Below are 24,053 nucleotides of genomic sequence, written 5' to 3'. Positions count from 1 at the left end.
AATGCTAAATTTTTAAGATGATAAAAAAAAAATTGATATAAAAAGTGATATAAGGGGAAAATATACACTGGATATTAAAGATTTGTATATGAATATAAGAATGTCAAATATCTCAGTTATTAATATTGATTACATGTTAAAATGATGCTTTAGATACAGTGGGTTGAATACAATATGCTACAAATTATCTGTTTCTTTTTACCTTTTTAAAATGAGACTACTAGAAAATTAAAGATTATACATGTGATTCAAATTATATTCATATTCTCATTGTGACTCAAATTATATTCCCGTATTCCTATTGGATAGTAGTATTATAGAGGAATTTACCATCTGAGGGGAAAGAAGACAAGAACCAACCAAGAGAGCTGATGTTCCAAAGGTAAGTTCAAAGGTGCAACTACAAATCGTAATCAACAGTGATGTTCTATGCCTCCTAAGAATCAAATTTAGCTTTCAAGAATCAAATCATCTGAGCTTTCAAGGGTAGAATTTAATCTAACTATGTTTAAGTTATGCCATTAAAATAAAATAATAAATTGTTTCTTAAAGTATGATCCTACTGGTGGCATATGAGAAGATTTTAGGTGATATGGAAATAATAGTTTATTTTATTCATTTTGCATTGGCTAGCACCTGTTCATTTTATTGTGCATTAGCAAATAGATAATGAATAAAATAATCTGCATATTAGAAAAATGTAATAAATACATAAAACCCATACTTTCATGGACACTATTGTATGATACAAGTTTCTTTATAAAAGAAAATTATTTAAGGAAAAGAAAAAAAATTTGATTTTAAAAATAATAAATAAATAATACTATAGGTAGTATGTAGATAAGGCAAAAATAGAGAGGTTTTTGTTTTGGGTGATTTTTCAAGATAGATTTCTCATAGGAAATACAAATATTTAATGAGTATTTTATTAATTATTTACAAACTGATTAATGTTGCTGACAATTACTATCTGAAATGATCTTTTTAAAAAATGGAATCATATTGAGGTGCTAACTACCACCACCCAATGACTCCAGGTCTATTTACCTTAACAGCCTACAAAAGCTGCGCCGATAACTTAGCCTCTGGCTAGCTGCAGCAACACTGGGAGGAAGAGGAGGCCGGGGTGGGAAATAAGCTAGTGTTGCAGAGAATATTAAGCAGACAACTCCAAATTCTGAAAGAAAAAAGAATTAGTGAAGTGTTAACCAGTGACACAAAAAGTTGAATACTCAAATATTTATTTAACAAATATTCACTGAGTATCAAATAAGTCCTAGATGTATAAAGATAGGTAAAACATAGCACCTAGCCAAGATAGCTCAGTCTGGTGGTAAAGACGGATATGCACAGATACAAATTTTGGCAGGCCACAGGTAAGAAGTCATGCTATAAACAAAGAAGCATGGTGGTCCAATGGCATACCACATAGTCAAAAAGACCAAGGGAGTAAACAACTGTTACTCTACGGAGAAATCACATTCAAGCCAAAAGAAATTTACTGTAAAAGAGGTCTAGGATGGTTGTCCGTATGGTACTCAGAAAGAAAGAATATGAAAGTAAGTTGGCAAAAACAGGATAGAATGTTTGTTTGATCAAGGATAGGATTTCTGATCCATGTGTAGGACAGAACCAATTTATAGACTGTACAGGAAAATTGAATAAGACAAGAAAGCATCCAAAAATAAGAAACCAAAAGATAGCAAATTTAAGCACAAGCCTAGCTAAATAGAATATTAGTCAGAAGTAAAACAAATAGTCAAGCCATCCTAGTTTGGCCCCATTACAGAAGGGTAAATTCTTAGGACTTTCGATTCTTCCCTCCATAGCACTGGCACTTGGATTTCCCAGTTTTTGTTAACAGTTATGGTTTGGACGTGAAGTGTCCCCAAAAAGCTCATGTGTGAGACAGCGCAGGAAGGTTCAGAGGAGAAATGATTGGGTTGTAAGAGTCTTACCCCAATCAGTGATTTAATCCCCTGATAGGGATTAATTGAGTGGTAACTGAAGTGGTAAGTGTGGCTTGAGGAGGTGGGAACTGGGCGTGGCTTTGGGTATAAATATTTGTATTTGGCAAATGGACACTCTCTCTGCTTCCTGATCAATATATGAGCTGATTCCCTCTGCCACACTCTTCTGCTATGATGTTCTGCCTCACTTCGAGCCCTGAGAAATGGAGCTGGCCTTTTATGTACTAACCTCTGAAAACGTGAGTCCTCTAAAACTTTTCCTCCCCTACGATTGTTCTGGTCAGATCTTTTAGTCACAGCAGTGAAAAAGCTGACTAAAACATTAACTGTACCTAATTTAGTAGAAAAGCACATACTAATAAAAATGCCAGAAACTTAGATAACAGACTCATCTGTGCCATTAACTGATTTGTGTGTTTTTTTTTTTTTTTGGTGCTGAGGATTGAACCCAGGGCCTTGTGCTTGCAAGGCAGGCACTCGACCAACTGAGCCATATCCCCAGCCCAACTGATTTGTAATATGGGTGAATCCCAATAAAGGGAGTTCACTTAGTGATTTCTAGGGGTCTTTTCTGTTGGGTAATTCTAATTCTAGGAATATTTTCTTAGGAAAATGGACAACAATTCTATAAGACACTTAACTACATATCATTTTAGTTAATTCAATTGGAAATTTATAAATTTCTAATTCTGAAAGACAAGATTGTTACCAAATTCTATTTTTTCTCCCCTGATTTTCTCAATCTCTTTATTCTTTCTCAATCTAAAGAGCAACAAGAAGTTAATGAGTTGTTTTACTTTACTGTTCTTTTAATTATTAGTAACACTGAGCATCTTGCATATATTTATTGGTTATTTGTATTTGTTCTCCTGTGATATTCTTTGTTTTGGGGAGAAATCATCTTTAATGAATTCTTAAAATATTACTATAAAAAAGAAAAAAATCATGAAGAACAGTTTTCCAGACTGTTTTTTTATTTACTTGCATCACTTTCTCCAACCCTTTGCTTATTCTTTTTCTTTTTTTATTATTATTATTATTTTTATTTAGCTTTTAATTTTTTACAGACTGCATTTTGATTCACTGTACACAAATGGGGTACATCATTTCGTTTCTATGGTTGTACACGATGTAGATTCATACCATTTGTGTAATCATACATGTACCTAGGGTAATGATGTCTGTCTCATTCCACCATTTTTCATACCCCCCTCCCTCTCATTTCCTTCTACATATTCTAAAGTTCCCCCATTATTCTCTCATTCCCCACCCCCCACCCCCATTATATATCATTCTCCACTTATCAGGGAAAACATTTGGCCTTTGGTTTTTTTGGGCTTGGCTTATTTCATTTAGCATGATATTCTCCAATTCCATCCATTTATTTACAAATGCCATATTATTATTCTTCTTTATAGCTGAATAGTATTCCATTGTATATATATACCAGAGTTTCTTTATCCATTCATCTGTTGAAAGGCATCTAGGTTGGTTCCACAATCTAGTTATTGTGAACTGAGCTGCTATAAACATTGATGTGGCTGTGTTATTGTAGTTTGCTGATTTTAGGTCCTTTGGGTATAAACAGAGGAGTGGGATAATTGGGTCAAAAGGTGGGTCCATTCCAAGTTCATACTCTTTGACCAACTTTCTATAGACATTTCTGTAAAGAACTTCATGGGACTTAATTCATATAACATATGATTCACACATTAAAGTACACAGTCCAATGGTTTTAGTACATTTATATAACTATAAAACCAATACAATTTTAGAATTTGTTGATCATCTCACAAAGAAACTCTGTACCCATTAGTTTCATATCTTACAGATCTGGATAATCACTAATCTATTTTAGTCTTTATGGATTTGAGTATTAGGATATTTCATTTACATGGAATCACATAACTAGTCTTTTGTGACTGATTTGTTTTCAAGGGTCATCCATGATGGAGCATGGATCAGTACTATACTTTTTTTATTGTCAGTACCATCCTGTCTTGATTAGTTTTGTTACTTATCGTTTTGAAGTTAAGAAGTGTGAGTTCTCCAACACCTTTTTCAAGACTGTTTTGGCTATTCCTGATCCCTTGCATTTTCAGACAATTTTAGGATCGTGTGTCAATTTCTGCAACAAAGGCAGCTAGGATTTCAATAGGGGTACACCATGTTTGCAGATGAATTTGAGGATATTTTCCCAGTATTAAGCTTTCCAACCTATGAACATGGGATAACTTTCTACTCTGTCTTTAATTTCTTTTAACACGGTTTTGTAGTCTTTAGATATGTTACAGATTTGTTAAATTTATTCTTAAATATTATTGATATTATTATAAACTAAATTGTTTTCCTAATTTCATGTTTAAATTGATCATTGCTAATGTACAATCAATTTTTACATATTAATCTTGTATTGTAAAACCTTGCTGAATTCATCTTTTAGGTCTAACAGTTAGTGGATTCCAGAGAAATTTTTCTATATTTAATATCATGTAATTTTTAAAAAGTTTTTTTTTTTTTGCCATTTCTTTCCCATCTAGATATATTTAAATTTCTTTTATCTTACTCCGTGATGTTGGCTAGAACCTCCAACACAATGTTAAATAGATGTGCTTGTCTTGGTACTGCCATTCAGTGTTTGACAATTAAATATGATGTTACATTTGTGTCTTTTGTATATGCTTTTTATTAGGTTGAGGGAATGCCTGTCTATTCCTAGTTTGTTGATTGTTTTTATTTTGAAAGGGTGTTGGATCTGTCAAATCCTTCTTCTTTATTTCTTAATATGATCACATTTCCTCCTGTACTCTATTGATATAGTATATTAATTGAGTTTTGAATGTTAAGTGAATCTTGCATTCCTGGGATGAATTCTATGATATATCATATTTTTTATATGCTGATGGATTTGGTTTGCTAACATTTTGTCTAAGACCTTTGTGTCTATATTCCTAAGAGATCTTGGTCTGTAGTTTACTTTTCTTATGTGCTCTTATCTGGAATAGTTAAAGAGTCTTTAACCATCTGAGGGAGCAATTCTAGCAAAAGTATTTTTAGTCATCTAAAGAATCATGGGGCAGCATTTCAGAAAGGCAGACTGGCAGACTGAAAGGGTGTGAAAGTACCAAGGAAGTTACTGGAAGCTGTGAGCAAGGACTTCTGCCTGACTGCATGGGAGCCTTGAGCCAGGCAGATGCAGGACATTAACATATGCCTAATGGTACCTAAAACACAGACATTTAAAAGATACAACCATGGCTTAGGTTTTCAATAAAATGGATGATATTACTAAGATGATGTTTAAAGCTTATGTTTTCAGGTTACCTTGTATATGTATTTTTACATTTTCAATTTTTTCCTTCAAAAGGAGAGGTGTCTATATAGTTAGAAAGGGTTAAATACTTTTTATACTGTTACTGCCCTTACTTTCAGTTTTATTTCTTCTAAACCATATTCTGAAATGTAAATCTGATCATATTACCCTCTGATGTAAACTTCGGAGTGTGGTCTTTGCCTATGCCATGGTGAAATCCAAACACTTTAGCCCTGCTTGAGGTCTCATGGCCTGGCTTCTCTCTCTAGCTTCTCCTATCACTATTCTCCCCAGATCTACGCCACTCTGGGCTTCCTGTTCCTTGAATGTATCAGGTTGTCACTTTATTGGGCTTCTTCTTCATGGTTCTATTTTATTCTTCTTCCTGCTCACTGTATTTGATTAAGTCTCATCTCTCAGAAAGTTTAGATGCTGCATCTCCAGGAAACTCTACTTCACAACCAAAATGTGGGCTAGGTACTCCTCCTCTGAGCTGTCAGAGCAACTGATGCCAGCATTCTGTTCTACAACTGTTTGCCTGTCTGCACTCTTCAGGATACCAGAAGGTCCGCTGGACCAGAAACTGTATCCACCTCAGTGCATAGCACAACAACAGATACACAGGGGCTCAAAATGTTTGTTAAATTCATAAGTGAATACACAAATTAAGACAAAGTTTGGCATAATCTGCTTCCTTATCTCTTCAGCCTCATTTCCTACCACCTGCTACCAATACCCAAACACACAAATTTATACCACTACATTCATATCAAATTATGTGTGGTGTTCTGGATATGCTCTTGCACATCTTCCCTGACTTTGCAGTGCTGTTCTCCCTGTGTGGAATATCCTAACCTACCTGACCAGTCAGTGAACTCCTATGAAATTCTTAATTTTGCTAAATTATCATAACTTGGTGAAGTCTTCTTCGATCCTTCTTCAACTTCTCTCCAAATTCAGACAATTAGTCTTCCTACCTCCGTATAGCTCTATTTGTATTATAATTGTCTCATCATTGATCTCACCAATCCCTAGTACTTAGCACAGTGATTTTTGTATAGTGAACACTTATAAGAAGTGTTTTTTATGCAGAAGAAAATGATAAACAGACAGCTGGAAAAGAGGACAGATTTAAGAAGATCTATAAGGGAGTGGAACAGGGTTGTCTGGCACTTGACTCTAGAAACAAAAAGGACCCAAGAGAATGTTTTAGAAAAGTCAATATCCCTGATTAACAGACTCCACACATACAGAGTAGGAAACAAAGAGAATAATCTTAGGTCATGGCAGTGCATGCCTGGAGTTCTAGCTCTCAGGAAGCTGAGGTGGGAAGATGGCTTGACTCTAGCCTGGGCAACACAGTGACACCTGTTTGAAAACAAATAAGCAAGCAAACAAATAATAGGTGATCAAGGTGATGATTAGAGAACAGGGCAAATAATGGGGAAATTGCAAGGGAGAAAATGGGTTAAAAAGCTACCAATAATGCTTGACAAATGTTTATGGGTAATCATGATGTGTAGTTTTACAAACTGGGTGTGATATTTAGACATTAGAATATGTATTAAATAGTACTTCACTGTAAACAAATGTAAAGAGTAAAATTTAAAAAGAACTTTCTATGTATCAAGAATACATGTTAAATTTAACTTCCTGGTAAGGCTGTTGGTTTTAAATAGGCATCTCCATAGTATAAAACAATGAAAGCACATTACGTACATTAGTATATGTCAGTCCTTCTAACTATTTCATCTGAAGTGATCTGGTATACAAAAAGTAGACTAAAGTATAACAGAAAGAGAAAAGGTTTCAGATTACCTGCATACAACACAGTCTCAATGCTGTCTTTAATATGAGCCCTGCTGCTCTCTGCAGCAAGAAGAGGTGATGTCCCATTGGGAGCTGGAACAAGAAGTGGACCAACTAAAAATGCACATGCCCCACCCAGATAGCTGAGCATGGAGGCAATCGCCGTGGCAGTGGCCCGTTCATCTGCAGAAAACCAGGTTGTGGAGAGGAATGGCGGGGCATTCATTACAGTTGGACCTGCCAATCCATTTAACATCTGTCCTCCATGGATTAATCTGGAATTAAAAAAATTAAGATGCTGTGAGGTATGTGACAATAAATTAGCCAAATTAGCAGTTTCACTATGGCAATAAGAACACATCCCTGTAAAGAATAAACACACTAAAAGGTAAACTGACATCACTTAAAAGTTGTGCTGATCCTCCATGATGAGGGAGACAAAATACAGTAATAGCTGCCACCTATTTCACAAATATTTACTGAATCTCCTGACTTACACCTCATACCAAACTAAATACTTCCTAAAGCCTTGGCTCATTTAATTATCATATCAATAATGTCAAAATAATGTCAATTATTTTCCCCATTTATTGAAACATAAAAGCTTAGGCTTGGAAAGATTAAGAAACTTTCCCAAGTACCAACAGACACAACTAAAATTTAGACCCAGGTCAAACTCCAAAATATGTACTCTTTCTACTAGACTGCCACTTGTTAATAGACATCCTAAATGCCACCAGACACAGCTGAGTTGTACATTTCATACCTACTCTTTTTTAGGTATTAGGGAGAAAAAGGCATTTAGAATTTTCTTATAGCAAAGAAATTGGTTGAGCAATCAGAGGACCTAGGTTCCAGCTGAGTTCTGTAACCAGCTAGGTAAATGGCCCTAGGTAACATATAACTTTGGGGGAATTCCATTTCTTCTCCCATAAAATGAAGAGATGAATTTAAATTCCATATGTATTTCCAGGCCACTTGTGAGACAAATTCTTGCCTTGGGGATTGAACCTAGGGCCTTGCATACATTCTTCCAGTCCTAATACTCTGATTCTGATTTTAGTGAAGAGTAGTTTCTTGCTTTCCTTCCATTGTTCTCTTGTTCATCTTATCTTAACATTCTACTTAACACTCTTATACCCTGCTGACCAAACGCTTTGCCCCATTGCTTCTGCTACCCATAATATACACCTTCACATTCAAGAGAAGCCTTAAAGAAAAAAGAAGCCTTACACTAAAAAAAAAAAAAAGCATATACAAGAAAGGGAGTCTGGTCAATCTCTTCAGCCTTGGAGGCAGAAGAAAGGGAAAGGACAACATAGGTGACATTTTTATGATACTGGAATTATAGCAGGTGAGATTACTGCCACTATGCCCAGCTATTGTTTAGCTTCTTAAGCAGCATGTGAGTCTCATATATATTTTAACTGGCATCTTAAGTCATTTAGAAAAAAACATTTATGAATGCAGAAAGAAATAACAAACAGACTTATGGGGAAAAGTAGGGCCCTAATGTAGAATCACAAATGAGTGAGAAGTGAAATATGTCAATTAGATCTGCCCATATCATCATAAATGTTGGAAAAATTATGTGAAGGTAAAATATCTCCAAGTGTCTGTCATTAATGTTACTAAATTAAGAAAATGGAAGGCATTTTAAATTTCATGTAAGGAGAACAATTTTCTAGATGACAGAAATTTAAACTGTTTCTGAAACCAAATAGTTTCTCCAAAAGTCAGTGGATCTCATGGTGCCCCACTGCAATTCATCAGTAGAAGTATTCTTGAAGCAAAGTCTTAAGTGGTCCTAGCCATGACTCACGATGACACAATCAGAACATGATGGTTCATAAAGGCAACTTCTTTGCTATTTAATACTTTCAATGGGGAGTTCCTGAAAGACTCATCTAGGAGAAGGGTTGGAATGAGTAAATTTTATTATGCCTAAAACTGTCAAGGGTAAAAGAAGAACATGGAAGAAATAATCTATAATAACAAACAACAAAAAACTGATAAGACAGTATGAATTCTCAGAGTTAAGGTATAAAACTCCAACTACTGTCGTGACTGAACTCTGTTACCTCTCAATATAATCACGATTAGACTAAGCAACAAACACAAGTCATAGAGCATAAAGGAATGTCTACAGAAGGTAGAGCAGCAGGGACACTGCAGATAGGTTTTTGGTTTAGAGGTCTATGACCTATGAACTCAGGAAGCCAACCTACAGCACACTGAATTAGCAGAGTAAAAAGGTCATCTCAGGAAGTAAAACAAGCTAACTTGGTGTTTAAAAGTTACTAATATTAAATAATTATATGCATTTTGCATTAAAAGTAATCATATATACATGTACTCTTCATAAATGAGATTAACAGGGGGTCTATGCGATCTTGGGGTTACTCATTAAATTAATGAGAAACCGGGCAGGTAAACTGAGTTCCATTCTTCTGCATCTTGTCGCTTTCTTGAGCATAGTCCTATTCCTCTCACACCGGTACCACAGAGTATCTTAGGACTTGGCAGTTACTGATATAACTGACCATAAGCACTGTTGTTCTAGTAACTGTAATGTTACATTCATTTGTAATATCAAGATTTTCATGTATGTTACTATTTTTTATTCCCCACCATTGATAAATGAATTAATACAATTCATTTATGCTTGTTTTATGAAACGAATTTGTAAAAATATGTTTAAAATAAAATTGTTTAATATATGAAGTCTACTTTTCCCATTTAATAGCAATGCAAATTTAGAGATAAGTTTTTCTAGAAAAATGCTGACCCTAAGGCATAATAAAATAAAATCATCTAGATATTAGATATTACCATAAACTCGTGCATGCTAGGAAAATGTTCTACCTCTGAGCTACATCCCCAGCCCTTTTGTGACAGAGTCTCACTACATTTCCTAGGCTGGCCAGGCTTGTGATCCTCCTGCCTTAGCCTCCTGAATAGCTGATATTACAGGTTTGTACCACCATGCCTGGTTACCATAAACTCTTTAAAATGACAACAAAGAAGATGAAACAATAGAATGTTTAATATAAGTTGCATTCATTACTTAATTTACTCAACAAATATGTATTAAGTATTCTCTTTGTGTTGGGTAGGTACTGTGATAGGAGTATGGGTATGTAAAAACTAAAAGCCAAAGTCCTTGTCTTTAAGGAGCCCTAGGAATAGGTGAAGAATCATCTCTCAATCTGTATCTGGAACATAAAGGAAAATAAGGCAATAATTAGGCCTGCCCTAATGCTTGTGCAGCCTAGACAAAGAGTAAACTCCTCACCCCTCAGAGAACGGTAAGGCTGAAGGAAAGCCACAGTGGGGCACTTGCAGGGACGGAGTCCAGGACAGGGACTGTGGCATAATTTGAAGGTGGCAGTCACAAAAACAGTGGGGAGATGGAGGAAAGGATGGTTTGTGAAACTGTTAAGGAAATACATCATTATGGCCAGGCAAATGACTGGATATTGGGAGGGAGGCATCCATAATTCTGTAAAAATGTCCAGTAAGGAGCTGGATACAGGCCAGAAGCTAAAGAAAGACGTCTCAACCGAGATTTACATGTTGAAGTTGGATTGCATTGAGGCATAAAGACTGGAGAATGACAAAATTAAAAAATAGTCAAAGGAAGAAGAGTCTAGAAAGATGTTTGAGAAGGATCCCTTAGAGAGGCAGGAAAGAAATAAGAGTCAAAGACTAGTGCCACAACAACTAAGGGAGTTTCAGGAAGAATGAGTGGCTGGTAGTATCCAGCCAAACAGAAAGACTGTTTATAATAATAAATGTAATCACTGGGAAAATAAAATAAAATAAAATAAAATATAAAATAAAATAAAATAAAACAAAACAAAACAAAACAAATGGAACCACTGGAATTCAACAACAAGGAGGTCATTTGTGATCTGAATAGAAGCAGCATCAGCAGAATGTTGAGGCTAGAGGGCAGGTGTGTGAAGAAATGGAAATTTAGATTTACACTATTCATTCAAATGACTGGAAACAGGCAGGAACAAAAATTTCTGAAAGTCAGATGTTTGAAATGCACCAAAGTCTAGTGCTAACATGACACCATCAGTGGAAAATCCACACTTGACCTCATGTGACAGGCCATGTTCAAAATGGAGGCACACTAAAAGTAATGTATTTAATTATCTTCAGGTTATGTATAAAAAGTATACACGAATCAGATTTGGGTCCCATCTCTAAGAAACCTTATTATGTATATGCACCTATTAAAAAAATCTGAAAAAAACCCAACTCTGAGAAGCTTCTGGTTCTAAGCATTTTGTATAATGATTACTCAACTTGCATAAGCTTAGTAAAGTGAAAAACACCCTGTTAAATGGAAAATTTGAACAATTTCTCTGTCTCACATAATAAGATAAAATAAGCCAGTTGCACACACCTGTAATCCCAGTGACTCAGGAGGCTGAGGCAGGAAGATTGGAAGTTTGAGGCAGTCTCAGCAACTTAAACTGACCCTCAGCAATTGAGCTGGACCCCATCAAAAAAATAAAAAAAATTAAAGAACTGGACTGGGATGCAGCTCAGTAGCAAAGAGCCTCTGGGTTCAATTCTTGTATTAAAAATAAATAAATAAATAAATAAACATAACATAACATAAGATGTAGTTTGTGATTAACCCAATACACTTGTGAAAGAAGCTGGTTTTCAGAAACTAATCCGTACCTAGGGATCTAAGCTGTTAACAATGACGTAGGAAAACAAAGAGCGGCAACTTGCAATCTTCAGTAAAGTCCATCACATAATTTAATGCTAAATTTTCTGTGTCATCATTACAAGTCTTAGGTTTGTTTTCCCAAATAAAAGTTTAAGTTGTAGGTCAGGACCATGGTTTCTAAATTCTCCATAGTGCCTCCATAAAGGCAGTGTGGATGCTCTTAGGAATGTATGGATTGATCCAAGTGGAGTGAAGGTCAAATGGTTACTAAATTACACAACAAAACTGCATTTAAAAGTTATCCAGGGGGCTGGGGGTATAGCTCAGTTGGTAGTGTGCTTGTCTCACAAGCAAAGGGTCCTGGTTTCAATCCCCAGCACTGCAAAAAAAAAAAAAAAAAAAAAAAAAAAAAAAAATTATCCATATAATGCATACGTTAGTTCATTTCCATTTATAAATTTTAAGAAATTTAAATGCAGCAAAATGAAAAAATGATGACTAAAAATATTCTGGAAACAAATTGTTTTCAAAAATATATAGAGGGTAGTAAAAGCAAGGCCAGTGTGCCATAACCATTTCAAGCGCAGTGGGCTTGGGGGTGGGTGGCCATATGTTAGAGGTTGTTTTTTTTTATCCTGGGCAAGAAGCTCTCCAACAGAAAGGGAGCTTTCTGGAAGCTGACTAGGTGATTCAAGGGCCAACTGCTGGCTTCCTTACCTAAATCATCAGTCTGATAAATGTCAGGGCACATTCACAGTAAAGGGACTGCCTGTCTTCTGCACCATTGCAGATCTGTCCAACAGCAAGCCTGTACTCTCCTGCTCATGTCCCAGCTTCCTCGTATTGACCTCTTAACTCCCTCTGTTTGCCCCACAACCCAGCTCCCTTTTCTTCCCCCTCATCTTTTTTCTTTCCTTTCTTCTCTTTTTACCTAGCTTCTGCCTACCTCTGAAATCTAGTTCATCCAATCCCTGTAAGCCAGGTAGAAAAATGGATGAGCAGAAGGAAGTTCTATGGCAGACTGAAAGACTAAATCAAAGATACAGAAGTCCCTCTAGCATCAGCAGAGCTGGGACAGCAGAGACAAGAGGGTTCAACTGCTGCCCACGAGTATTAGTACTGCCCAGGCTTAATAGCTTGTGGGAAGCCTAGGTGAGGCCAGGACAAGAAACAAAAAATTAGGAATGATTTCATCAGTCCGCAATCTCTCTACTTCCCACATGGTCTTATTCTGAAGGTTCTCTGTTTATAACAAGAATAATAAAAAAACACTGTTTGTTAATATAACCCAAGGTTCACCTATCCAAAGGCAAACAGTACCTGGCATATCTTTAAAGACCTACTTTATAAACCTCTAGCATATTATGACTAGCATTGATGATAACATTTGAGTTTTTTAGAAATTTAGCAGATACTTCTTCAGTGTAAGTTTGAAGTTCTTAACTTATATTCTGTGGGGATTTTTTTGTATTGTTTTTGTTTGTTTGCTTGTTTTTGGTATGGGGATCGAACCCAGGGGGCACTTAACCACTGAGCTACATCCCAAGCCCTTTTTTAATTTTATTTAGAGACAGGGTATCACTGAGTTGCTTAGGGCCTTGCTAAGTCGCTGAGGATGGCTTTGAACTCGTGATCCTCCTGCCTCAGTCTTCTAAGCAGCTGGGATTAAAGGCATGTACCACCACAACTGAACTATGTATTTTTAATATGAACTATTTTTAAATTAATAAAATACCTCTAAGACTTAATATACCAACAATTTAGAAACTTTCTCCCAATTCCTAATCATCCTACATCAAAATAAACTCACGTTATAGGATTCTTGGATATTGTGAATGGCAAAGGTGCTAGAAATAGCTTTCCTTCATTTAGCCCAAGAATAGAGAGTTACAAAAGGGCTAGAAATATTATGAGTTAACTATAAAAGTGTGGGGAACCATCCATATCTAGCAGAATCAGATGTTGTGCCATGGGACACAGAAGCCTGACTCCCAAGAACTGGCAGTCATGAGGTAATGTTGCAGATCGACGGGGCGTAGATGGCCCTGTGTGGGAATGGTTCATTGTTTGGTCATATGTTAGTTTCCCTGAGCAAATGGATGTCCTAACTCCACCCCATCCTGTCCAACACAGAAGAAGCCCCTCCCCGTCTTGGCCCCCTTTACCTGTGTGACTATAAAGGAGAGGTGGCCTACTCCATCTTGTTAGAAGCCATATCTGGTATGGTCCAATCCATCACACACCCTCTCATTTGAAAAGAGTATTGACTCTTGTGTATTTATTGATTAGGTAAGTTTATGGGTAATTAATTGATTCATAGCCAGCATTGCCCTCCGGCAATTAACTCTTCCCCACATTCACGCTGGACGTGGCTGAAATCCCCTCATAAAAGGAAGTTAGGAAAGAAAAAATAGAGATGATGGTAGAAAAGCCTTGCTCGAGTCTTCTAAATATTTTTTCTGTAGTTTCGGTTTTCTTTTATAAAATTTTGTTATACTTTTATTTCCTTTAATGATTTTGGTCAATTATGACTCAATTAAATATATCTTGAATATCCACTATGGTCAAGGCATTTGTAGCTGGACACTGAACAGAATATGAAGATGAATGTTACAGCCATCCCTGAATGCTTAAAATGATAACTTATCAGGTGCCATTAGAGAAAGAACATAAAAGCAATGAAAAGAATATTGGATTAGATACAAGAAGACTCAGCTTCCCACTAACTTTATTAATCTTCAGTGAATCATTTATTCTCCTTCTGTTTCCATTTCTCCAAACACATTTATCTCATAGACAGTACTCTCTTAGCAAGGTACAGGGGAAAAATAGACTTAGTCCAGGTCTGAGAAGTCTACCTCCCCACATTTTTGTCTTATTATTTTTTGTCTTATTATTTTTTTGTCTTATTTTTGTCTTACTGTCTTAAAAATTTTATTTTGTCCTCTTAATTTAAAAGTATATATCCTTATAGTAGAAAATTTAAAAAAGAAATGCCTAGAGAAGAAAAAAAAAATCACAAACTGAACACCTCAGTTCAGACAACTATTAATAATATTTTGATTTTCAGTCTTGTTTTTCTTTCAGTTCTTTTCCCAATGTATCTTTCCCTGAATCATTACTTAAGCGTAGGTAATCACAGAAATCATAATGAATATACAGTTGCACTAGGTCATTTTAAACATGTAATCTATTGGGATCAATAAAGCAAAGTGTATGAACATTTAGCCTTCTGAAACATACTCCAAAATTGTTTTACAGAAGGATTTATAGTAATTTACATCAGTAATGGTCCCTATTACTTGCTTAACCAGCATTGAGTACTACTGTTTAATACACACACACACACACACACACACACACCTTGGTTCATTTAGTTTTTTATTGCTTTTCAACAAATTACCATAAACTACAGGTTAAATGACACATATTAGTGTTAGGTTCTGGAAATCAGAAGCCCGACATGATTCAAGGTATTGGCAGGGCTGTGTTCCTTTCTGGAGGCTCTGAGAAAGAATCTGTTCCCTTGCCTTTTCTGGCTTCTAGTAGCTATCTGAGGGAAGATGTAGAAGGGATTAGGCAGTCAGGGCAAGATGGCAAGTAAGGAGGTTGGAGGCAGAGCCAGAACAAAGGAACATGGAAAGAATCTTCTGATGTCAACTTCCTGCTTGATGAAAGTGCCCATGGACACAAGGAGGGGACCCAATCAGACAGATGTTTCCATACTTGTGCTCGTAAGTAGGGATCCAATAGAAAAAACTAAAACAGACGTGGAAAGAGGGGGCACCAATCAATAGTGAGGAACATGTGGACAGGGAGGAGATAAGGAAAGGAAAAAATTTCAGAGACCATAAAATGAATAGGCCAATATTCCCCCACCATATTCCCAGTTCTGGGGCCCCTTCTCTTCAGAGAAGTATATCTCCATATCTCTGTTGCGTTTGCAATAAACCTACTTCTTGCTTGCTCTCTCTGTGTCCTATTCTTCAATTCTTTGCTGAACAGAGACAATTAACCCAGTATCCATAGACAGTAACATACCCACATTCCTTGTCCTTCCTTTATCTTCAAAGTCAGCAACTGTGATCTGAGTCCCTCCCTGACTTCCTCTTTTGTCTCTTTTACAAATTTTTGTGATTGCATCAGACCCCCCTTGGACAGCCCAGGACATTCTCCCTATTTTAAGGTCAGTTGATTATGAGGAGCAAGCTATATCAGTCAGCTTTTTGTTACCAAAACAAAATACCAGACACAGGTTACTTAGGAGGAAAAGAAGTTTTTTGGCTAGGAGGTTGAAAGTCCAAATGGCACAGCACAGGCTATGTAGAGAGGGCTGCTACCTAATTGTATCACCTGGTGGGAGAATGTGGGAACAGTCAGGAAGCATGGAAAATATAGGTGGCTGGGATGGAAGGGAACAACAGGCTTGTTCCTTTCACAACAACTCTCTTGGAGAACTACCAAAGAGTTCCCACAAGAAATACCTCATCCCTAGGACCTAAGGACCTCCCACTAGGTTCTACCTCTTAAAGGTTCCATGACTTCTCAATACTACCACCTTGTAGATCAAGCCTTCAATCACAATGGACCTACTGGAGACAACTAAATCATAACCAAAACATAGCACAAGTTTAATTTCATCTGCAACCATGGTTCTCCTGTGCCACATAATGTCACATTTACTGGTTTAGTAAATGGATGGGGAGTTATTGTGCCTACCCACATTTGTTAGGCCAAAAGGCAACTCCTTATCTTAGTTTGCATTTCTTTTTGGTACTTGTCTTTTTCTCTTGCTATGTTACATTTTTTCTTACTTTGAAGGAATGTTTTACATATTTATCTACATTATCTATCTGTTATTGTTCTTATTTTGACAAATAAACCAATCCCAAAAAACCAAAGGCTGGATGTTTTCTCTGATAAGCTGATCCATAGTGGGGGGGGGGGGGGGTAGAAAAGAATGAGGGACCTTTGGATTATGCAGGGCAATGAGGGGAGGGATGGGGTGGTGGGGATGGGAAGGACGGTAGAATGAGACAGCCATTATTACCCTATATACATGTATAATTACACTATTGGAGTAACTCAGCACCATGTATAGCCAGAGGAATGAGCAGTTATGCTCCACTTGTGTACAATGTTTGAAAATGCATTCTACTATCATGTATAATCAATTAGATCAAATAAAAAATGAAGATGCTCTTAGGATAGTAGTTCTCAAACTTAAATGAGCATAAGATTAACTAAAAGAGCTTGTTAAGATTGCTTATTCTCATGGTTTTCCCCAGAGCCTCAGTAGGCCTGCAGTCGGGCCAACATCTGTAATTTTAATAACCTGGTGGTCAGTGGATCTTACTTACCCATTTACTTACTTATTTTACAGTACTGGGAATTGAACCCAGGGACAGTCTACCACTGCAAGGGCTACATCCCCCAGTCCTTTAATTTAAAAAAAATTTTTTTTTTGTATTTTGAGACAGGGTCTCACTAGGTTGCTAAGGCTGGGCTTGAACATGCTATCCTCTTGCCTCGTCCTCCAAAGTTGCTGGGATTAACAGGTGTGCCCTACTGTACTTGGGTGTAGATCTTATTCTTAAAAATACTAATCTAGGAATCTTATGTATTTTACAGAGAAGAGTCTTAGTTCCTAAATCTACTGATTACTCATTTTACATCAAAAGGTTTACATTTCTAGACTGAGGAAATTTACATATAATCATTGTTTTAATTAGTTTTTTCATCTGTGAAGAACAAGTTAGAGGAGGAAAAGTTTACCTGAAGTTCACAGTTCCAGAGGTCTCAGTCCATAAACAGCCAACATCATTACTCTGGGCAAGGTCTGCTGCCAGCTTGTGCTATACCCAGGTCCCCTAGAATCACAGCGGCAGAAGCATCTGACTAACTGCACAGCTCAGGAATGGAGAAACAACTTCCTAGGCCCCTTTGGATAGGCAGTGTGCTCCCATGATCTTTTCTCAAAGGAATTTCTCTTCCTTCATCTTTGAGCCTGCTATGGATATGAAATTGCTAATTCCTGAGGTGACTTTTAGGCATCTTATTGTCTCTGTGCAAAGTAATTAGCATCTATTTAGGGGTTATCATCTCTTCAACATGCACAACTTCCTTGGTTCCAACTTTACATGCACTTTTCTGGCTAAACTGCAGGGTTCTGAAATTCCTTTTGTGCTGTTTTCTGCTCAGGATTCTCATAGTAATCCTGGCCAAAAGCTGCAGGAAATACCCATGTCACTAGATAAATGCTGTGCTGCCTTGAAATTTCCTCTGCCAGATTAGTCAGCCCATCACTTTAAAATTCAGCCTGACACAAAGTCTTAAGAAATAGGAAAAATGCAGCCAAGTTCTCTGCCAGAACATAACATGAGTAGCTTCTAGTCCAATTTTCAATAGAGTCTTCAATTCCCTCTGAACCTCATGAGTACAGTCCACATTCCTAACAGCATTTTGTTCTTCTGAGTTTCTACCAGAATCATCCATTAAGCCTGTTATAATATCCTTCAGCTTGCGTCTCCAAACTTCAAAATTCCTCTAGAAAACCAGCTCCGAAGGCTTCTGGACCACATGATCAGGTTAGTTACAGCAATGATCCTACATCTTGGTACCAATTTCTGTTTTAGTTGGCTTTCCTGTTATTGTGCCCGAAATAACTGACAAGAACAATTTAGAGAAGGAAACGTTTACTTGGGCTTCATGGTTTCAGAGGTTCGTCTATAGATGATCAACTCCATTGTTACCTAAAGCTCCATCCTTGTTCCTGATGCTATTTCAATAATGAGGACATGGTTGTTTTGAGAAAAAGGAAAAAAAGGTTTATCACTCTGCTAGTAAAGGGAAGCACAGGGAACTCCTGTCCTAGAAGCTGTGATTCTGCCCAACAAGAGGAGCAGGGGGCTTTTAAAGAGGTGATTTGTCCAGAGTTGTAATTCAATTGTTACTTTGGGAGACAGTCATTTCTGAGATCTTTTGGTGCCATTCCCCCAAGTCTGAATTACTTTGTTCCTGTGGTGGGTGTGTGCTCCAGGGCAGATAATTCTGCCGAGGATGGGGAAGAAAAGTAATTCTATTTCCTCTAAGATTAGGGAAGGGGAGAGATTAGGGAGGAGCAGGGAGAGAGAAAGAGAAAGAAAAATGTGCACTTTAAAAATAAGTCATAGTGGCAGAGCAGCAAGGGCTATACTCAAAGCATAAAGTGGACCACTGTTACACCACTGCTCTGGACCCAAGGTGAGCAAAATGAGGTAGCATTTTGCAGAGATCACAGTGGGATCAGGAAGCAGAGAGAGGGAGGGGAGGGGCTGCAGGAAAGATACACCCTTCTAGGACAGGCCCCAGTGACCTACCTCCTCAAGCCATACCCCACTTGTCTACAGTTACCACTTAGTCAGTCCATTCAAAGCTACAACTAGTTTACAGCTCCCATAGTCCATTGATTTTATCTCCAAACATTTCTGTATTAAAACAGGAGTTCTGGGGGACACCTCATATCCAAACCATAACGATCCTTCCTTGCCTTTTTCTTTAATTTCACCATTGAATCTCTGATGTAGGCATTTTAGTTTTATTTAACTAGTGCTCTTAGTCAAAAAGGTAATATATGCACATGGCAAAAATATTTCCAGAAGTGGTGAAGAAGATAAAATAAAAAGTCTATTTCCTTTGTAGGCCAGACTTCTAGTTCCTTAGGCCTTTTACAGAAAAAGCAATGTGGTAATATTTTCTTCCAAAATTAGTCTTTGCCCAAAACTGGCATATATCTCCTTCCTTCTTTTTTTTCTATGGAGGTGCAAATTAATCATAATGTTCTAAACTTTCCTTTTTACTTAACAATGTATATTGGAGATATTTCCATATCAGCACTTACTAAACATTTACTTCCTTTTACAGACGCATACTGTTCCAGGATATACTGCACCATAACCAGTTATCTGTTGAAGGCACCTGGGATGCATCCAACCTTCTGCTGTTACAAGTTAAATTGCACAAATATGGCAGTCACTGCAAACTGGTAGAGCTTCATATGTGGGCTAATTTTCTACAAGTGCAAATACTGGGTTAAAAAAATGTATATTTTCAGTCTGATATAATGCCAAAATTCCCTCCCAACAGGATAGCGCAAACTGCTCTCATATTAGCAGTGCCTGTTTTTTTCTATATCTCAGGCAACATAGCCCATTACCGTATTTTTTTTTCCCATCTTTGCCACTAGAGACATCTAATTGCTGCTTTAAATTTCATTTTCTTTAATTATGATACAAAGTTGTGACATTCTCTTAAGTTTTCATCACTTATATTTTAATTTCTGAAAATGCTGCTCATAGCCATTACCCACTTTCCTACTGAGGAGATGTTTCTCTTAATTGACTCAAACAGGTTACTTTCAACTAAAAAAAATTTCCCCCCTTTTTTTTGCAAATATGTCCTACTTTTTAACTTGGTTTTTGACTTTGTTTTATAGTATATCTAATCATGAAGACATTCTACATTTTCATGTAGTCAAATGTTTTATGCCTTTCTTTTGTGACTTTTGGGATTTGTGTCTTAGTGAAAGCCTTCCACATGTTCAGGTTCTTTAAATAATCATTTTCTAATATTTTTATGGCTTGTTTTTTATATTTAAGTTTTTAACCCAATAGTAATTTATATAAATGGTAAGGCAAGGATCTAGGTTCTTCATTTTTTTCTCCTCAAGAGAGTTAAGTAGCTGTTATTAAATGATTTAGCAAACAAACCATCTTTTCTGGTATAGTCTTTTCCTATTCTTTTCTTTCTTTCTTTTTTTCACTCCCTTCCCCTCAGACATGGTCTCCCTGTGTTACCCAGGCTGGCCCTGAACTCAAGATCCACTTGCCTTGGCCTCCCTGGTTACAGTCATTTTAAATGTAACTTTGCCACCTGCAAAGGATTGCACAATGGGGTATATTTCTAGAAAAATCTATGTTTACTAGAATCATACTGTTTTAGTCTGCTTTTCATCATTGTGACCAAAATATCTGACAAGAACAACTTAGAGAAGGCAAAGTTTAATTGTGGTTCATGGTTTCAGAGGTCTTTGTCCATGGAAGGCCAATTCCATTGCTCTGAGTCCAAGGTGAGGCAGAACATTGTGGTGGAAGGGCCCAGTGGATGAAAGCTGCTCAGTTTGTGATAAGATCAAAAGATCTTATTTCCATCTCTCTGAGATGAAAAGCAGAGAGGGAGGAGGAGAGGGAGGAAGAGGCCACGGGGAAGATGCATCCTTTCAGGGCATGCCTCCAGTGACCAACCTTCTCCAGCCACACCCCTCCTGCCTACAGTTACCAACATACAATACAGACGATTAAGTGTCCTGCACATTCTTGACTTACTTTCTCTGATTACATCCAAATCATCTACCTTGATTGCATTTTCGTAAGGCCCACCTATTTCAGACAGTCTCTGGCAACAGAGAGCTAATCTTATCCACTGTATGTGAATTTCATTAGTTCAACTCAGAAGGTGACTCCGTGATCCTGATCTCCAAATCTACAGAGAGGGAAGCTTCCTACTGTTGCTTCCATCTCTTGCCATAACTGATGTCATAAATGAGGGCTGAGATCATTTCCAATTCCTGTCCTGCTCTGAACCAGCCTCCAGAGCAAGGACAGTTTTCCTGATCTTCATTTCAATTTGGTAAATCAAAGTCCTGCTTCATTCTCTCTCCCTGGGAGGCAAAGTCCAAGAACAGATCACACTGGAGACCACCCAAATTGTCATAGTAATTCACTATGGTTCAGAGGACATAATTCAGGCATTGAGTTATTTGGTTTTATATGTGTGTTGTTTTTCAACATACTGTGACTTGGTGACTTCCACTTACATAGACTCGTAGAGATGGAGTGGTGATGAGCTGATCGACCAGTCTAAGAATTACCATATGCAACATGGATGGATAGTGGTTTTCAAAAAATTACTAATGGAAATACAGTTAATTCAAAACTTGGGGCTGGGTCTGTAGCTCAGTGGTAGACTGCTTGTCTCTCAATGTGATGATGCACTGGGTTGGATCCTCAGCACCACATCAAAATAAATAAATAAAGATATTGTGTCCACCTACAACTAAAAAATATTTTTTAAAAACTATATTAAACTAGTTTAGCTGTGTTTTGATGGTTCAGAAGAGAGGAGTTCAGGGAAGCATGGTCTTCTGCACCCTTCATTTTTACATTACAGACTTTAGTAATGTTTCTTCAAGCTTTTTTTCTTTGTCACTCAAGGCTTCTTCGTTCTTATGGCTCTTCTCTGTGCTCTTTGACCCTCCAGAGTTGAAATATTTGCTATTCTTTCTGTAATAATCCATGTCACTTTAAGCTCCCGTGACATCAGCCCACTTTGTATTACCTTCAAGAACTTCAATGATGCAATATGAAGCAGCTGCCCTCACCAAATCAAGAATTTATGTGAGTGTACTTCTATAAGGCCTTGATTATTTAATGCCATTCTTGCTCATTAGATGAAAATAGAGTGACTATAGCACCAATTCATAATTTTGCCCAAAAATTTTAAAATACTGAGTAAATATTAAACTAAAATTCAGGTGTAAGAAATATTTGAAATTCTACCTCAGTTATTCAATGATTTAGATTTCATTACACAAACATTTATTAAGCATCCATCATATGGCCAACACTGCATTAGAGATTGGAAATACTAAGATAGTGAGTCATGGTCCCAGTTCTCATGAACTCAGTTTAAAGAGGGAAAGACAGGTATGTAAAAATACAACTGCAACTCAGTATGAGGGTTCTACTATGGAGGTTTTCCAAAAGCTGAGGTGACATAAAGGAACTAAATGACCAACAACACTTAAGTGTGGGGCTGCAAATGAAGGTGCTTACCTGGGTTCTGCAGGAGAGGTAGAAATGTGCTCACTAAATAGCAAAGAGCAACATTTCAGAAAAATGGAAGACCATGTGTTAATGAACAGAGGCACACTACACTTTTGTAGCTTCTGGGAACTAGAAGCAGTTTGTTGAGACTAGTGTCTAAGACAAGACCCTGTAGGAAGTGGGGTTGGAAAGGCTCAATCTTAAATGGTCTCGAGTGCCTTGATGAAGGGGTTGGATTTCTTTCAGTGGGCTATGGAGAGTAACTGATGAGTATTAAATGGGGAAGGGACACAATCACATCCAAGTTTGGAAAGATCACTGGTGCAGTGCACGTGGATGGATGTGTGGCAGAATGAGGGGCAAGGAGTGTAGCTGAGGGACTGCTGAACACTGAAGTCATGGGTTCCCCTTCTGCAGTGTAGACATGAGACTAGGAAGCATTTGCCCAGGGAGTGATGACATTGCCCAGCTCTCTCCAAGTGGAGCCAAGGGACCAGGTTAGGCTAAGGACTGTGAGTAAAGTGTTTAGGTGACTCAGGGCCAAGTGTGCAGAGAAGTACTTCATGATGTCTTCCCTTCTACAGTAACCCCAAAGTCCTCATATAGAAGATGGTTGTGAGTCAGGATGAAAGAAATTTGTATCCCTGAGTCAGAAAAGAAGTATCTAGAAGAGCAACCCAATCAACGATACCTACATCAAACTTTTCATGAGGAAAAAATGGAATTTTATAATATTAAGTCTCATAGATCTAAAAACTCTTATTGCTGCTAGATTATCCTATTGCAGGAGAAACATTAGGAAACTTTGCATTATTTAAAGTAAAATACAGACTTTTTATGTTATATACTGAAGGACTGGCGCCTGTATTTGTCAGGCTCATTAGTCAAGCTAATTAGCTCCAGAGAGACAGGAAGGGAGGGAGGTAGAAGGAGAGGGAGACGGAAAGGGAGGGAGGGAGGAAGACAATTAATAGGAAATAGAGAGATAGATATAATGGAATTTATTATGTGATTATAGAGACTGTGCAGCCCCCTGATAGGCCACCTGCAAGATGGAGACCCAGGGAGACAGTGGCATGGCTCAATACAAATCCAAATGCCCTAGAAACTGGGAAGATGATGGTGTAGCCCTTAGTCTCAGGTGCAAGGCCTGAGAATACAGGCAGGGTGGGGAGGATGGAGTGGAGGACGCTAGTGCAAGTCTCAGAGTCCAAAGACCAGAGATCCTGGAGTTTTGATGTCCAAGGGTAGGAGAAGAAGGTCGTCCCAGCTCCAGTAGAGAGTTTATTTACCTTTCATCTGCCTCTTCCTCTATCCAGGTCCTCAGCCAACTGGATGTTAAGGGGGACTCTTCTCCACTGAATCCACCAATTCATATACCAATATCCTGTAAAAATACTCTCATA

General features: G+C 37.4%; 1 protein-coding gene across 1 annotated transcript in view; it reads right to left on the bottom strand.

Annotated features, from left to right (window-relative positions):
• Positions 1-24,053, bottom strand: part of SLC49A4 (solute carrier family 49 member 4) — an 89,732-nt gene that overhangs the window by 43,904 nt on the left and 21,775 nt on the right. Inside the window, exons 3-4 of the mRNA XM_079155316.1 lie at positions 7,102-7,367; positions 1,048-1,177 (exon numbers count right to left, since the gene is read on the bottom strand). Coding sequence (XP_079011442.1) covers positions 1,048-1,177; positions 7,102-7,367 — 396 coding nt within the window. The remainder of the gene's footprint in view (positions 1-1,047; positions 1,178-7,101; positions 7,368-24,053) is intronic.

This window comes from Sciurus vulgaris, assembly GCF_902686455.1.
Source record: "Sciurus vulgaris genome assembly, chromosome: 10".
In the NCBI taxonomy this organism is placed as follows: Eukaryota; Metazoa; Chordata; class Mammalia; order Rodentia; family Sciuridae; genus Sciurus; species Sciurus vulgaris.
The sequence above is the reverse complement of the archived record's forward strand: the minus strand, read 5'-3'. Positions and strand labels throughout refer to the sequence as shown.